We start from the raw sequence: 16,967 nt of genomic DNA, 5'->3' as shown, positions 1-16,967 counted from the left end.
TAATGAAGTGTTCGTCGCATACCAATATTTACAATCTTGGACAACAGTTTAGTCGGATCAGAGAGGGTACGCCAAAATTGAATTACAGCCTCCAAGGTTAAGCTTTCGGGTTATTTGCAGCATATCCTTTCTGATATCTTCATTGTTAAATCTAAATATAATTTAAATGCGATCACACGACTAGCACCAGCGTTGGATTAAAAAATGAAACATTAAAATGGTGAATGTTATGAGATAACACACATTCAAAAGTGCAGTCGAATTGAGATCTGGTCGAGGGAAATCAAAGTTGTTATCCTTAATAATTGGTATTTAATTCAGAATTTTATCGACTTCCTACATTGTATTACTTGTTGATATTATGTGAATTCAGTTTTTTTTGGAAGTAAACACGATTATAGCAGCTTAACTTTCTATAGTGATTACTAGCTGACTCGGCAAACGTTGTCTTGCCGCTAAACGCTATTTAAAAATATGGGTTGGTGGTAGAAGGGTGAAAATTTAGGGTTGTATGTATTTTTTAACGCCAAATCATAATGTTGGTTGTCTGGAAGAAATGGGTAATTAGCCATAAGTCCATCCATTGTACTTCACTGTCTGTAACTATCTTTATGCTTTTTTTTTGTAATATATTTGTGGTGTACAATAAAGTATAAAATAAAATAAATAAAATAAAAAATAAATAATTTATCTAAAAATGAAAGTTTTTTTTTGGGGTGGGCTACCCTTAACATTTAGGGGGATGTAAAATAGATATAGTTCGATTCTCAGACCTACCCAATATGCACACAAAATTTCATGAGAATCGCTCAAGACGTTTCGGAGGAGTTTAACTACAAACACCGCGACACGAGAATTTTATATATTAAAGTAATTTTGATAAAACGTAGTCTATATGGATCTCAAGTCTTCTATTATTATATTTATTTATCTATATTAGGCATCATTCCTTTAAATTTATTAAGTATTGAAAAGTTTGAGCATTTTTATCACTTGATTAAATAAATATTTTATTTATTACAGAACAGCGCACCGATGTGGGAGGAGTTTATCTCGAAGGCGACAAAACTTCACTCCGCACTCAAGTAAGTTGACAATATTTTATTCGTACCTGTTATCTCTTGCACTTTCTGTATTTTGTTTATTATCTTTCATTTTTGGTGTTTTTTTCTTCTTAAATAAATCTTTCTTGCACTGTTTGCCTCGCTATATGAAACACTTACTCATGACCATGGGTTGACTGGAAGAAATCTCTTTCAGAGATAATATTTTTAACTAAGACTAGTTATGCTTAGGCCTGTCTTCTTCTTATTCTTCTCTTTTCTCAATTTTAATACGATTTAACTGGTCATCGTGACCGTAGGCAAGAGATTTTCTTTACATCAATAGGCAATAATTTTAAGGTTTAAGAATGTCGTTTATATGAGCATACTTTCGTTACTGCTATTTATTTTTAAAAGGCGCTTAATTTTAAAGAAATATTGAATTAATTGATTTTTATAACTTATTTAATTATAACGCTATTATTATTTACCTACAACATCGACAATTCTCCTTCACGCCTTCGCCAATTAGCGAAAATCATTCGTGTTATTTTGGCACTATTGAAACCCATTAATTCAAAACGAATGAATAAATTATAATCTTACCAATTAGATCCTTTCTCGATTAGGTGTTTTATTAACGCTTCAATATAATTGCTATTGTTTTCTTATAGTTTATAATTAATGAATCTAATAATATATTTGAACTTTTAATTAAAAGGGCTTTTCGTCTTTTTATGACCCATCAAAAAAGTTCTCAGTACAATTTTTTATATGGCAATTATCGATTACTACATTAACATTGAAACTGAAATACCCTCCTACAGGTCTTATATTCTACCTTTTCGGAGAGTTTTCTCCTAAACTCGAAAGATCTTGGAATGTTCGAGGTTTCTTGGTTAGTTGACAAGTGCTTGAGTGATTTTTCGTTTTATTAGAAGTTCCGCCTGCGTTCAAGTTACAAGGGTTATCTGCTTGTTTTTGCTCATATGGAAATGTTTTCAAGGCTATTAGTTTTTTTATTTAATAATTTAGCTTATCTGTGTGATAACTCATCTTTACATATATAATAACGTAATTAGTAAAACGGCAAATTAAAAAAAAAAGGGGTCATAATTATTTATAAATGTTGATAATACGTATATGTAGTGTGATGATATACAGAATAATTGAGAAATATAAAAACATTTCTATATATATATATATATATATATATATATATATATATATATATATAATGATTATATTAAATTGTTTAATTTTAGTGGTTATTGGGCTTGGGTTATTATATATAATATAATAACTAAAAATGTTATTAAAAGGAGTCCCTTTAGGCAAGGTTCCGAAGATACTGGCAGCGTTCCCCCTTTGAATAGCTAGACTAATTCTTTGTCCGAAGTAGCTACCAGCTCTTCGGTCTCCTGTGACGTCGAATAACCTTTTTGCAATTTCCTTAAAAAGTGCTATAGCACTAGGACCCCACGGACTAAGGGTCTCGACACCGAATGGGACAAAATCATATTCGGAGCCGCTTTTGTTTTTTTCAATTTAAAATCATTTTATATAAACTTGTGTTTAAGTCAATTGCAATTAAGTTACCTTAAGAATGGAGGACAGTGTGTGTATGTATTTATAATTTTGTTTGTCTCAGGTCAGCGCTGGTCGCCATAGCAGCGTTTCTAGATGCGTTCCAGAAAATCGCCGACGCAGCCACGAATGCAAGAGGTTAGTAATTTTTTTTTTAACAGAGCAATAGCAATCTGTTACGAGTACATCAAGTTACGCAAAATTCATCCCTTATTGGGACAAATCTTTGTATAGGTAATATAAAAGTTTGTCTTAGTTTGTATGATTTTTCATTTTGGACCTTTGTCACAGGATATCACCATTATTGCTGTCGAATAAGAAGCGCTACAATAAGCGCCATCTGTTAGAGAGTGTCGCTACTAAGTAGCTGTTTGATGTATTTTTTCTAATGTAGTTCACCTACTCGTTAAAGATGGCTTCATTAAATACTAGCGACCCGCCCCGGCTTCGCACGGGTGCAATGCTGATACTATATAGTATACTACAGAATGTCTTTATTTATAGTATGAAGCTAGCTTATAGCATGGTTATTAACATAATAACAACATTAAAATATGCGTGATTAGATTACATGTTGTTACAGAATGCGTTGAAGAAATAAAGGCTCGTTCCCCGTAGGTGATAGCTAAATATGTAGCCTATATGTTGACCTGACTTCTTAATAATATTCGTGCCAAATTTGAAGTAAATCCATGCAGTACTTTTTGAGTTTATCCCGGCCATACATACAGAAAAGAGATAAAAATTCTAAAACTATATTTTTGGCTTCGGTATCGATAGTAGATCACACCCCAAGTATTCTTTAAAAAAAATTCAATGTACAGTTTTGACTTTCCTACCATTTTATTAGATGTATAGATGATAGCTATTAAATAAAATTGTAACGATTATATTTTACAATTTTATTTAATAGCTTAAATGATATATTAAATAAAGACAAGACCCTCACAGATATAAATAAGGTCAAGGCAATTTGCAGATGTCCATAAATAACTAGTCATGAATACACACACGAGGGATTCTAAACCTCAATATAATATTTAGGTAATTAAAACATTAAAAGTCATGTTTCTTCTGTGTATATCAATTGTCTTACTAATTTTATAGATGCAAAAGTTCGTGGGGATGGATTGATGGTTGTAACTCTTTCACACAAAAACTACTGAAAAACATTATTTTACAATATTTTTATGAAAATAATAGTTTATCAAAAAAAAAGTATTTATTGAATCAATATAAAACAATAAATAGATACTTACAAATAATTAAAACTAATCGAATTATTACTAATAAATCTGTTTTATACATTGCGTTTGCATACGCTTTGGTTTAAAGCTTTTATATAACGAAGGGGGCAACGAGCATACAGTACATACTGTCGCTGTAGGATATTTGCAACATAAGATAAGTGGTGGGTGCGTTGCCGGCCTTTAAGGAAAATATGTCTGTACACTCGTTACTTGAAAATCCCCAAATTATAGCGCTCAGGGAAAACCTTAGGAACGAGGTCATTCCATAGTTTGCACGTACGCGGAAAAGATTAGACTAGATATATCCAAATAGTTTGGATTGTGACTATAAAGTAGCTACAATATTTTAGACGAATTAACTTAATTTGCGCTCAACACTTTATTTATCCAGGACAAATACATAAAGACGTTGGTATATACCCCAGGGTTACCGGGAGTTCCGCATTTCTGCGCTCCGAAACTAACTATTCCTGTTACGTAATAGTATTGATCCTTTTCGTACATGAGAGGTCCGCCAGAGTCACCGTCGCAGGAATCCTTTCCCTCAACCCCTCCAGCACAGATCTGATATTCATTTACAATATCATGTACGATTTTGCAATCATTCGTCGGCATGAAAGGTACAACGACATCCATCTTAACCTCGTTCTTTTTACCATTGTCTGTACCCCAACCGGCTACTGTAAAGTTGGTGGTTTTGTTGAACTCTCCCATGTAGTTCACTTGAGGTAGACAGATAGGTTTAATGAAATCTGAAAAAAAAAGAAATCTTTGAATCTTAGCTGTATTTGGCATAATCATAAAATTTATTTTATTGTTAATTTACTTTTAAATTTGAGGACGCGTTAGCTAGCGATCACGTATCAGAATATAACACATATGTGTAGGGAACTGTGTATTATAGAAATTTTTATCTTACCACTATATTTAACAGTGTATTCCATCTTAACTAATCCAATATCGTGAATCCTTTGGTTCCTGTTAAAATTTGGGTGCTTGAAAACACTATTAACTGGGATCATAGAAACGGTAATTTTATCGTAACCGCCTCCTTCCACTTCTACGATATCGGTCGGATACGATGTCGTGTTGTACTCCGACAGGCGAACTATTATCCTGAAATATATTTAAGTTAATATAACTTCAGACACCGTTATGCTGTAGTGCATGTTATGTGTTGGCGCCTAACCATCGCCGGTCGTGGATTCGACTTCCGCTTGGGATAGATATTTGTGTTTGCACTATTTTTTTTCCTATTTGGATCATCGTGTCTCGAAGAGAATTTTAGGCTGTTGGTCCCAGTTTTTAGTATAGATACATAATATCGTTATTCATAATAGGAAATATATTCACCAACCCGCAGTAAAGCTGCGTGGATGATTAAGCTCGGACTCTTCTCCTACACGAGAAAGAGGTTTATGCTCAGCACTGGGATGTTACGGGCTGAGGTAATAAATCAACTTTATAATTCTTGAAATTGTCTTTTTGGCACGTTGTGTTGCGTATTTTAATGTACCACGACGATTAAAAAACGTAGAGAATAGAAAATATGAAAAAATTAATCCGTTAGTCCCTAAAAAGTAGCTAAAAACTCAAAAGAAATCGTTATTCCAAATTCTTTGGTCTCGATGAGTCAGTTTGAAGTTTCGTGAGTTATGTCCTTGATGCGGAAGTGAGGCATGAAACTTTATTTCAAAAACTATATTTGAGAATATTTTATATACATAAGATTCAAAAGAATATGGATTATACGTTTGAGGTGAATAAATGTACTTACGGTTTTCCATTTACTGAATCTAAACAATGCGCTGCTGTTAATACGAATCTCGAGGAGATGAGGCTGCCTCCACAGCCCAAGATTTCTCCTGAATATTCTAGGAGTGCTAACCATGGATACGCATCTATCGCTGTTGGACCACCACCTAAAAGTGTTAAATTCAGTTTTTAGGCATTAAACTAAAAGTTTGGTAATGTTGAACGAAGGAACTGGAAAGGATATTAAAATATTCAAAATAATATTTACAACCATTGACTTTGACGAAGAACTATCGTAGGGTCTAATTTTAGACTCATATCGAGAAGAAACTTAGATTTTTTTTTACCTTGTTCATCATTTAATCATTCGTAACTTTTAGAAAATAATCAAGACAATGAATTCAATAGTCACTCACCAGAAATTTTGTTTGAACTCGATGAATCAATGCCGCAAACTCCTGGTTTCGGTAATTGAGAGGGTAATGCCCTTGTTTCAAGGTGAGTATTATCCAAGTTCACTCCAGAAGACGCTGGTGACACAATAAGGGGTACTGCAACTGGAGTTTTGATTTCTTTTGTAGTATCTGATATCAAGTTGGGGAAAATCACTGGATTTACTTGTAATCTTGACTGATGAGGACAACATACCTAAAATCATATTTACACTATAACAATCAACTAGTAGAATTAGATCCCTCGTCTGGTCTCGTGAAGCAGAACATCAACGATCCGATGTTGTAACCCCGAATGTTGTAAAAGACCTTGCAATTTGGTCAAGTCTTAGTCGGAAGGCAAAACCTGGCGATGAATCTGATGATGAACAATGCCAGACTAAGTTTGCGTTTTTAAAGGGAAACTTATTTAGGCACATGAGGGTAAAATTTTAACGGATGAAACGGCAACGTTTTGATGAAACGGCAACGTTTTGATGAAACGGCAACGTTATGTCGATGGCGCTGGAACGTAAATCTAAAGCTTATATTTGTATAAATATAAACGAGACTCAAAAATTAGTTTACCAAAGAAGTTTCACGTCTGACATGTGTACTTTGTACGCACGCACTTTTTATGTAATAGCAGATTGTAAGTTTACCAAGAAGGTTATTCCAATAAGTAGAACTACAATAACAATATATATCTAAATAGGAATGGAAAAGATCAGTAATACGGCTTTCTCTATGATTTAAGTTATACCTATTTTTAATCGCCTTGCAAATAAATTTCTATGCCCATACAGTTATCGTAACTTAACAAGTACATAATTTTGATTATATACTATTGACAATTTTGTGATTGTAATATTCACTCTTTTAAAAGACTCGAGTATACACACACACACACACACACACACACATATATATATGTGTGTGTGTGTGTGTGTGTGTGTGTGTATTTGGTTAGTAAAGATGTACTCAACGTTGAGGATATGTAAATTAAAAATATTTATTACGGGTTCATGTGTGCAAAAGATTATTAAAATATAAGGAAAAAGTTCAATGAAACTGATGTGTTCATTTAAAATAATTTAATTCTGATACCTACGCTTGAGTTAAATAGATTTGATATAATTATTAACAAAATGTTTACCGGACAAGTCGCACGAGGTATTGAATCCATTTTTGGATTTTGTTTGTGTTGTGTGTGTTACTTCATTTCATAACATGCGAATTGAATTGTTACCAACATATTCTCGTAAAATTGATGATTCTGTTTTGGTCGAAAGTTGATGTCCCGATAAAATTTGATTGAGACCTGATGACTACTTTTTGAGTAATCTTTCATAACGCGCATTTACTTGAATATTTTTTCTTCTACTTACGTTGTATTACTTGTCGATGTACTTGAAGTTGGTTTTTTCATTTGCGATCAAACAATTAGTTTAATAAACGTTTCAATGGCATATATACAAAAAAAATGTAATGATCGGGATGGACTATATATATATATATATATTTAAAAAAAAGGTAACGTTCGAGAATTTGCGATTGTTATATATTGTATAGCGGAATGGCCAGTCGCTGTGACCACTGGACAAACCTCATTCATTAGTCGTGTCACATGTATTAATTTATTTTGTACATATTTTGCTTACTTTAATCTTTTCACCGAGGCCGCACGAAGACTGTCGTATGAATAAGCGTTCTTCGTCAGTTTTTGGTATTTTCTTGTAAAGATCGTTTATTGTTTTGCATTTTGCGATCGCCATGCACGTTCCCGCGTCTCCGTTTGGGACTTTACATTGTGAATCTGAAAATAAAATAATTTCTCTTTATCTAGGTGGTTCTATAGGTATCTAGGAGGATGATACTATACATATTTGAAATTCACATTTTAATAACTAAATACAGTTAGTTGTGATTTCATGTCTGCGCGGAGTGATGCAACTTTTATAATTTAATTATGATAAATATAATGTTATTATCGAGTTGTGATATAGATTCTGAGTAGGAAAGAAAGTCAAAAGCTACTCTTTTTCTTTCTTGTTTACCGTAGCCTATTACAATCCACTGCTACACATAGGAATTAGGAAGCTGGCGCCAATTACTATTAACCACAAATTCAGTCAAATATCCGTCGTGAAATATCGTGCAGTAACCCACAGAAAAAAAAATTATAGTTTCCTCGTTAAGAAACGATAGATTTGGGGTTAAATGGTATGAAAAATTATTGGGAGTGAATTGAGATGATATCCAAGATGGCGGAGTATAGCAAGATCACATAAAAAGTGTAGACTTGTTTTAATAAAGGACGTTTTACTACAGTTTTTAGGGTTTCGTAGCTCAAAAGGGAAAAACGGAACCCTTCACAGGATCACTTTGTTGTCCGTCTGTCTGTCAAGAACCTTTGTCTCAGTAGCGCGTATAGATATCAAGCTGAAATTCATATCAAATACTCAGGTCTACTGTTCCTTGGAGCTGTAAAAATAATCAAACTTCTAAGCCAACGCAATCAAATGATATAGTCGTTTATGCTGCTAATTTTCGACACTCGCAAAGAAATCAAAACCTATAGGGTATTTCCTGTGAACTCAGAATATTGAAATATGGTATGATGCAACGTCTTATAGCACAAAGGAATATCATGAAATATCATAAAGGAAAAATTGCGAAAAGCATAAAATTTTGTTGGATCATATAGTAAAAATTTTAATATTTTTTTTAAGGAACCCTTGGTGCGCGAGTCCGACTCGCACTTGGCTGGATGGTTTGGATTTTTTTTTGTTTAAGATATACCTATAGCATGAACTTTACCATATTTTATTATTAATAATGACTAATTCATTTAAATAAAATGATTAATGCTTTCATTGACATTATTATATTTTTTTTTTAATATGACGTAATTCCTGATGTATGTGAACTAATTAGGTATTGCGAAATATTGCGAATTAAAGACTCAAATGAATTTGTGAACATGTATTATTAGGCCATAGAAATAAGCAATTGAGAAGCTTTCTGATGTAGTAGTTGCTTTAAAAAGTTTCCCTGTTTAGTTAACATAGAAAATAATCGAAATACCTTAATTTCATTGACTTCGTCTTATTCCCGCTTCAGATGGGCATCAACATTAATAATAGTAAGGAATTTTTATTCCGGCTGGACTTAAAAGATTTAATTGAATCTTTCAAACATTGCAAAACATCGTGACATCAGCCGCCAACAATCAACGAGATTTTTAATTAACGTTTATTAAAGTTTCCAAGCAGTTAATACACATAAAATTTCCCCCGACACAGGAAATAATCCTACGAATAATAATAAAAAATCCTAATCCTTTACGTTCATTTATTTTAACCGTAATCGGTCGATGTCTGTACCTACATGAAAGGTATTTAGGAAAAACGAATTATTATTATGGTGTATTTATGAAAGCAATGAAAGCCTTTGACAATTGTGTTTTACAATTGTATTCATCCAGTTTTTTTTGTTTCTTTCTTCCAAATATTAAGCAGCAATTTAATAATATCCCAAAACTCTGTATTGATAATCCGGTATCACATAAAATGTACTTCGTATTTTTTATTGGATGAGGATTAAATTTGTGATACTAAAATTTTACTTTAAAACAGTCTATCTAGGTTTCATTTAAAAGTTGAATAATTGTGGCGCAATTGTAACGGAGTAGTCTTGTACAAATATATTTTGTTTTCGATATCAACTGTTCTTTTTACTATGAATACATATATCACAGTAAAAAATATGATGTTTTTTAGTTAGTAACGTCACGCAACTCTAACGCGTTCATCTTGTAGATTTTTTTATGTAGTTTAAAATGATAAATTATTTTTTTATTAACTTGTTTAGAGAGCCAAGTAGTATCCACGACATGTACAACATACGCGGGTAAAACCACTGTCTATATGGTATTTTTACTAGACTGGCCCCTTAGACTTTTTTGTGGCTCCAGTCCGGAATCCTAACTAACAAGCTTACATAAATTCCAACACAATATTTTACTATCAATAATTGCAAAGAATATTATTAAAAAAAAAAATAACAAGATTATTAAAAATTATGGCAAATCAGTAATACTTATATTTATATATATGTATAGTTATGAATTACTGTGTGTAGAAACATATCGTCATAGTCGTACAAACGGTACGGTAGTAAAGAATATAGCCAGCCCCTCTCTTCCCGTGGGTGTCGTAAGAGGCGACTAAAGGATAACACACCACACAGATAACAGTTCCACTACTACCTTGGAACTTAAAAAGCCGACCGATGGCGGGATAACCATCCAACTGCTGGCTTTGAAATACACAGGCCGAAGACGGGCAGAAGCGTGTTCGGTGCAACAAAGCCAGCCCTGCGGTCACCAACCCGCCTGCCCAGCGTGGTGACTATGGGCAAAACACACGAGTTCACGTTATTTTTGGCGTGAACTTATGGAGGCCTATGTCCAGCAGTGGACTGTGATCGGCTGAAATGATGATAGTTATGAATACTGAAGAATAGTATTCATTTCGCAGCGCTGTAAAATCTTAAATAATAAAAATCAAAAGATTAGAAAAAAAGTTTTATCGAAAAATAGATCTGTTTCTCTCAAATATTTATGGATTTTCGCTTATAACTTTTTATTTATTTATGATTCTACGTAATTTCGTAATTAATTAGTTCGTAATTAATTCGTAAGTGATTTTTTTTGAGATACATTGTTTGCCAGATAAATCATAGAAACCATTTAAACCTCTTTATCCAAAATAGCGGCCGCGGAACGAGTGTTGCTCCCCCACAAACTTGGATTTAACTTTACACTAACCCCCCCAAATCATTTCAATCACATCAATCATATCTAAAAAATAAAATTGCGTCCTCTGAAAAACACCCTAGTTTGGTACCAGTAAGGAAACCAGGATCTGATGATGGGATCTCAGAGAAATCGAGGGAAACTCTCGAAAATCCGCATAACTTTTTACTGGGTGTGCCGATTTTGATGATTTTTAATTTAATCGAAAGCTGATGTTTATCGTGTGGTCATATTTAAATTTCATCGAGATCTGATAACAACTTTTTGAGTAATCTTTGATAACGCGTATTTACTTCACTATATTTTCGTCTCCATACATTGTATTATTTGTCGATGTAATTGAAGTCGGTTTTTTTCGTTTTGCGAGCAAATACAATTATTAATGTTCTTGTTTATAAACCTTGTTTGGATAATAAAAACACAAAAAAATTATCCAATATGGTCTTATCATTCCGTATACATTTTGGTGACTCATTTTTATATACATTATAGATTGATAAATATACAGTTACTATTAAGAAGTTAAGGTACATGAGTAATGTTATAAACTAGACAAATAACTTAAACTATCATATCATTCTAATAGAATTCAAATTATTTTCAATTCATTTTTAGATTAAATTGTATTATGCAATAATTATTTAAATAAATATAATAACAGTAGTGCGAACTGACTTGATTAAGATTTAAATATTCACGTTTAGTTCGAGGGAGAATGAATTGTGAATTTATGCAAAAAAAAAATATAATATGCAGTTACGCAGTAAACGATATTGTTAAAAATATGGTTCTAAATACTTGAGTTAATTAAGCAAAATAAAATCTCGAATAAATTAAATTTAAACTCACATGTTTCGCAGATGTCGAACAGTAACAAAACGAACAAGGAAAGAAAACAAATTTTTATAACAAATTCCATTTGCACGAGGATAATTCGTAAAGCAGTCAAACCCGTGAGCCCGCTGCCGACCGACTGATTCAGGTTTTATCCAAGACATAACGAAGACACATTGTATATGGTAATCAAGAAAATATAATTTGAAATGGAATCCCCACAATGTGTAATATTATTTATCATTTAATGTCTCTTATGGGATTGCGGTTGGCTTTGCATACATACGGTAACGTACTAGCGTCATTTTTGATTACACATGTATGACATATGACTTTTCTCTTTGGGTCGATCGTGAAATGAAAAATATTCGAATTGGACAAGAAGGTATTGTTATTGGGACAAATATTGATACTTTTAAACCTATAAAATCTTTTGTTTTTTAAATATCTGTGAGGTAGTAATTAGTCAAAATACGATATAAGTATTATATTTATTTATATTTTATTTTTATACTTTATTGTACACCACAAATACAAACAAATCATAAAGATTCAAGTTCAATGGGCGGACTTATGGCTAATTAGCTATTTATTCCAGACAACCCAGATATAAAAAGGAATTTATTATCTAAATTGGGTAGGTGGTGTAGATGTATAATTACAAGTGTCTTCATTACTAATACTTATAGAAATAGAAAATACATAAATAAATTAAAATAAAAATAAAAACATAACGTATATTCTATCATAAACTAATAAAGTATGCAAGCAATGAACGTAAATTGAAGATGAAAATTAAGTGAAATGATAAAAACACAAATATACATATAAACAAAACAGAAAAAAAGGAATTGCATCATATAACACTAATATATGTTCATCAATATTTATACAACATTAATTTTAATTTCAAAAAAGATAATATAGAAATCACATGAAAATTTTGAGCTGAGTATTTTGATGTTTTTTGGAAATAGATATAAAAATCCACAGAGTCAACATTGATCATCAATAATGACACATAAACATTCAGTAACCTGGTACTAGAAAATAGATATCGAATTATGTCGCAATGGAGTCTAACATATTATATTTACAGCATATCCTTTACTGTCCTCTTACAACCTACAAACTTCACACTGTTAGTTCTAAGGCCACCTTTCCGATGATTGGTTAGAATTTGGTCTAATTGTAAATTTTAGCGTCAATGCCATTTTCTTTGGATAACGTATGTAAATTCTTAATTCTATTCTTCCATGTCTTTTAAATGTTGTTTGCTTAGTTATATAACACATTTAAAGAGTAACTGCGGAGTTTCTTGTTGGTCTTTTTCGGAAGAGTCTCCATTCCTAATCGGTGGTAGGTTCACTTTTAACTATAGTTAATTAATTAAAATTAATATAATTCTAATTTGCAAAATGAAAAATTTAAAGGTGCTTTTGAAGCCTAAGGAAATTTAAAGGTACTTGAATAAAGTAATTTTTGATTTTGATTTTAATCTACCTTCATTCAAAAACAGTTGTAACGAGCAGGTTCTATATTATTTTTAGTGATGCTAGTTATGGGGAAAGTTTCTTGAATGTAACAATTAAATACCTTTTAGTTAGAAAGCAGTTTGTCTTAGAAGTTTAGTTAGAAAGTTAGGTTATTGAAAAATGAAATAAGCTGATGTTAGATTATGTGCTTTTTTTCTAATGATAAAATCTATTTAGTATATTGTAAGAGTTGTTATCTTGTTTGTCTTGTTGTATCTTTTCTTTGCTATATGCGCGTCGGTACGTGGTATTTTATTAATCATAATGTCCTCCGCAACTGGGTTGTATTTAGACGTTAAGACGCCAATTGTACTGTATTGTTTTAATTCTTTTCGGCTCTTATAATAAACATACCAGAAAATTTTACTCGGGTTTAACCGCGACGGGCGATTGTGTCCTTAATTAATGTATCTGCAGACTTGACGACGGGAAATCCCGTGAATCTCAGCACTAGTATCATAACAAAATAGAATGTGACTGTGACATTTATTTTTATACATGTTTACGTTTTATTTATAAAATACTACTTTAAAAGTATTATTTTTCATATCTTAACATTGTTATATATGCTAAGTAAGCAAAAGTTATTTTTTACTCGATCATACTCGAATGGAAGGACGGATCCAGATGATATTTGTTTCTTAGATAGGTTATAGTAGGTATAGCATAGCCCGTGATAACGTCTTATAAATCGATGAACACCGGCTGCACGCACGAAAAAGTGTCACGTTCCGCCTGAGCCTGAGCGTGCAAGCTAGAGCGCGGAACAAGCGATAGAGAGGCACGATCGGCCCAAGCGTTGGCTTTTGACACATTTATCTCTTCTCGCGTGACGTCAGAGCTTCGCTGCGCAGATTTTTTTTACTATAGGTTTTACAATTTTTAATATTGTGCCTAACTATTTTACTATTTAGTCCTTAGTCCAAAACAATAATAAATAGTGGAATATAAATAGCTAGTATAATATTATGGCGTTTAGATTTTTACTAAACAATAATTTGTATGAAATTTATAATTTAATGATGCAGGTATATTTTTTTGTTTATTGACTAAAATCTTTTTAAATAGAAAAACCCGGTTGCGTGTTGGAATTCCTTACTAATATTCTGTATGTAATGTATAAATATAATTTTTTTATTAATTCATTTAAAAATGCTTAAATAAACAAAATAAATGTAATTATGTCTTACAGAAAAAAGTTGGTTTGACTGTGCATACGTAAAACGGTTGGAAAAACTAAAAATTAATAGGTAAACGAATAGTGCTTTTAACTTATGTATGACTTTTCCTCTTACCCCTAGGCCTATTGAAAAATATTTCTTCTAATGATGTGTCCTTGTACAAAAAAAAAATACGCTTTTATATAATTATTGTTGTGTCCGAAATGAATAAATAAAAAAGAAGTATTTCGTACAACTATTACATTCTGAAAAATATATTTTTGTTGAGGTTCAAATAAAATGTTTAATTAAAACACACACACACACACACACACACACACACACACATATATATATATATATATATATATATATATATACATATATAAATAAAATAAAAAAGCCTTTTATTCCATGCATTTACAGAATAATTAACAAAATTTAATTCAAAAATTACATGCTTGATTATTATTTGATTATTATTATTATTATTATTATTATAAGTGGTTTTTTTTTTTACTATTACAGAATATAAATCAAAAACAAAAAATTAACAATCAACAATAAAATTAACAATTAACAATATATAAAAAAGATTCAGTTGTATGTATCTTATAGAAAAATGGAATAATCAAGTATACTATAATATAGGTAAATTATTAATATTCAAGTTATTATTATTATTATTATTCAAGTTATTATTCTATAATATAATAATAGGAATAAAATAATAAATAGAATAAATAGAAAAATAGAATAATAGAATAATATATTATATAAATAAGTAAAATAACTTATGATGCATACAAATTTCAATTCTTTACATTCAATCACCGGTTTTTCTAGGGCTTGTTTACCCGGTTTCTAACAAATTGTATCCGGCACATAACAGCACAGCAAGCAAAAACAAAAGTATGTGCCTTAAACCACATGACTGAAGTAAAACTTCTTTAGCGCCATCTACCTTATATCTCCCTCTCAACTTCCGTCCACCTCACCCGATCACACTTTTCGTAACGCTCTCGTCACGCATTCACCAGCTCACTTCCCAAGTCAAGCGTGCGTAAAGATGTTTAACTTCAAAAATATAACGTTCAGTATTGAACAAGTTGCAAGAACAAAGACATCTTCTGTGTTACAAAATTAAATTATTCTTTACAAAAATGAAGAGGTAAGATTTGTTATGGATAAACTTAAAACACCTTAATTAATTTTGATTAATTTTAAATTATATTTCCAGGATATACCTACTATATTTTAGGTTATATTTTATATAGACATAACTGAAAAACTAAAATCGTTTAATTTAAGTAGGTAGGCGCAATAAAAAGTATTAAAACGCTAAATAAGATACTACGTAGTTAAGTTAACACGTTTTGTATAAGGAAGATGATCAAGAATGTTGTTACGGTATTATTTCAAACTCGTTTTATTTATTTACATCATACGTAGCCATATCATAGTAGTAGAATTATCTATAGTAATATTATAAACAGGATTGTTTGTTTGTTTGCATTGAATAAGCTCCGAATCTGCTGAACCGATTTCAAAGATTTTTTCACTGTTGGGAAGCTACACTATCCGCGGGTAACATAGGCTATAATATATTTTTAAAGAATTTAGAAAAAAAAATATTTTGTTTATTTTGTTAAATACCCGTGCGAAGCCGGGGCGGGATGTTATTGAATAATGATTCATTTTAAAATGCAAATAAGAATTTATTAAATAAATATGCAATAATGAAGAGTGCAAAGCTTTCAAGGTCTACTGTTAATGCTGAGCGTTGCTAGATATGTTTAAAACTAAATTGTTATATAAGGTGTCCGACTCCTAACCGCATTACATTATATCACGTGCGACGTGAAAAAAAAGATCCTAGCCTCTTTTTAAATTTGACTTTGTCTTGATATACAAGCTACTCTGGCAACGCACTTCAGCATAACGGTTAAATACTATTTTTCTCAGCCCTGTGAATGACGGACAAAATAACCGTTAATTTTATTACGTTATTTTTAAATTTGATTTGTATGCAATATGCATGTATTGTTGAATTAATCAACGAACACGGTAAATTATTCAATTTATTATTTATGGTATTTCGTGTGTTCAAATTTTAAGATTATGTTACTTAATTTACGTGAGTTGTAGACAGGAAACCGCAAGATTGTGATATGTAGTACGAGTAAAATCCTTATTTTGCCTCGCATACTAGCATTACGCATATAGCTACGTATTACTGGTATATAATTAGATAATAATAAATGATTTAATACCATAGTGTTTAATATAAACCTAATAGGTCGTTTAAAAAAAATTGGTTGTCTGTAAAGTCGGTTACGAAGAAGCTCGCGCGGCGGCGTTCCAGTAACAGAACTATTCGAATTTCGAACTGATAAATGTGTCACAAACCAAAGCTTAGGCCGATCCTGCCTCTCGCTTACACGTTCAGGCTCAGGCCGGTGTTCATCGATTTATAGGACGTCATCACGTCAAAAAGTCTTTCGTATTTTCTAGTAAAAAGTTACAATAAAATCTTATTGGTTGTATTGTTTG

General features: G+C 31.6%; 2 protein-coding genes across 2 annotated transcripts in view; one reads left to right on the top strand and one right to left on the bottom strand.

The window, feature by feature from the left end:
* Nucleotides 1-16,967, top strand: part of LOC123664617 (flocculation protein FLO11) — a 204,997-nt gene that overhangs the window by 85,876 nt on the left and 102,154 nt on the right. The window contains exons 2-3 of the mRNA XM_045599135.1: nucleotides 1,024-1,085; nucleotides 2,695-2,768. Of these exons, the coding sequence (XP_045455091.1) occupies nucleotides 1,024-1,085; nucleotides 2,695-2,768 (136 nt within the window). The remainder of the gene's footprint in view (nucleotides 1-1,023; nucleotides 1,086-2,694; nucleotides 2,769-16,967) is intronic.
* On the bottom strand, nucleotides 3,518-11,895 carry LOC123664486 (phenoloxidase-activating enzyme-like). The gene is made up of 6 exons (XM_045599024.1): nucleotides 11,735-11,895; nucleotides 7,728-7,882; nucleotides 6,052-6,283; nucleotides 5,658-5,802; nucleotides 4,800-4,996; nucleotides 3,518-4,632 (listed from the first exon to the last, which is right to left on the bottom strand). The coding sequence occupies exons 1-6, from the start codon at nucleotides 11,802-11,804 to the stop codon at nucleotides 4,241-4,243; spliced, it is 1,191 nt and encodes a 396-aa protein (XP_045454980.1). The 5' UTR covers nucleotides 11,805-11,895; the 3' UTR covers nucleotides 3,518-4,240.

This window comes from Melitaea cinxia, chromosome 22 (assembly GCF_905220565.1).
Source record: "Melitaea cinxia chromosome 22, ilMelCinx1.1, whole genome shotgun sequence".
Classification (NCBI taxonomy): Eukaryota; Metazoa; Arthropoda; class Insecta; order Lepidoptera; family Nymphalidae; genus Melitaea; species Melitaea cinxia.
The sequence above is the reverse complement of the archived record's forward strand: the minus strand, read 5'-3'. Positions and strand labels throughout refer to the sequence as shown.

What these genes read in the sequence shown, in the direction of transcription:
- LOC123664486 (XM_045599024.1), bottom strand. Translation starts at nt 11,804, where the DNA reads ATGGAATTTGTTATAAAAATTTGTTTTCTTTCCTTGTTCGTTTTGTTA. An exon ending in GTTCGACATCTGCGAAACAT is followed by an intron (nt 7,883 to 11,734) that starts GTGAGTTTAAAT and finishes TTTTATTTTCAG; the next exon opens with ATTCACAATGTAAAGTCCCA. An exon ending in ATACACTGTTAAATATAGTG is followed by an intron (nt 4,633 to 4,799) that starts GTAAGATAAAAA and finishes TTTTTTTTTCAG; the next exon opens with ATTTCATTAAACCTATCTGT.